The following is a 625-nucleotide window of genomic DNA, read 5'->3' on the forward strand; positions in this document are numbered from 1 at the left end:
GGGGGAGCCTGCGGGGAAGGGAAGGGGGAGGGGAAGGAAGGAGCTGGGGGGGCGGGGCAGCCTGGAGCCGCTGCCCTGCCCCAGGGGCCACGGCCTCCCAGCTCGACTGGTTGTGGCCACGTGGGCCATGGGTTTTTGGGAGAAGGTGGAAACCCACCTCTCCACCTGATTTCCCAATGTTGGCGATTAAAAAAACAAAACTTGTCACTGTGGGCCGGCTTTAGCCCCAGAGGTGGGTCTGGCCAGCCTGCGGTGTAGTCCCTTGGGCGGGTCCGTGCTCTCTCTGGCCTCAGCTTCCTTGTCTGTAAAACGGGGATCTTAGTCGTACCCGCCGGCGGGGTTGGGCAGAAATGGGAGCTTGGGGAGCGGGCAGGGCCCACAGGACCAGCTCAGGGCTCCCCCGGCGCTCGCTGTCTCCCCCGGGGCAGGTACTCAGGCCGCAGGGACGCCGGCTGCCTGTACGAGCTCACGGTGAAGCTGCTGTCAGAGCACGAGGACGTGCTGGCCGAGTTCAGCAGCGGGCAGGTGGCGGTGCCCCCGGACAGCGACGACGCGGGCTGGATCCAGGTGAGCTCGGAGGGGGCGGAGGCTCCGGGCGGCGGGGCGGGGCCTGGGCGCGAGGGGG

At 68.6% G+C, this 625-nt stretch overlaps 1 protein-coding gene across 1 annotated transcript in view; it reads left to right on the forward strand.

Annotated features, from left to right (window-relative positions):
- The window catches only part of FBXO2 (F-box protein 2), a 6,099-nt gene that overhangs the window by 4,834 nt on the left and 640 nt on the right, over nucleotides 1-625 (forward strand). Inside the window, exon 5 of the mRNA XM_077763804.1 lies at nucleotides 429-567. Coding sequence (XP_077619930.1) covers nucleotides 429-567 — 139 coding nt within the window. The remainder of the gene's footprint in view (nucleotides 1-428; nucleotides 568-625) is intronic.

Source organism: Crocuta crocuta, unplaced genomic scaffold (genome assembly GCF_008692635.1).
Source record: "Crocuta crocuta isolate KB4526 unplaced genomic scaffold, BGI_CrCroc_1.0 scaffold13, whole genome shotgun sequence".
Classification (NCBI taxonomy): Eukaryota; Metazoa; Chordata; class Mammalia; order Carnivora; family Hyaenidae; genus Crocuta; species Crocuta crocuta.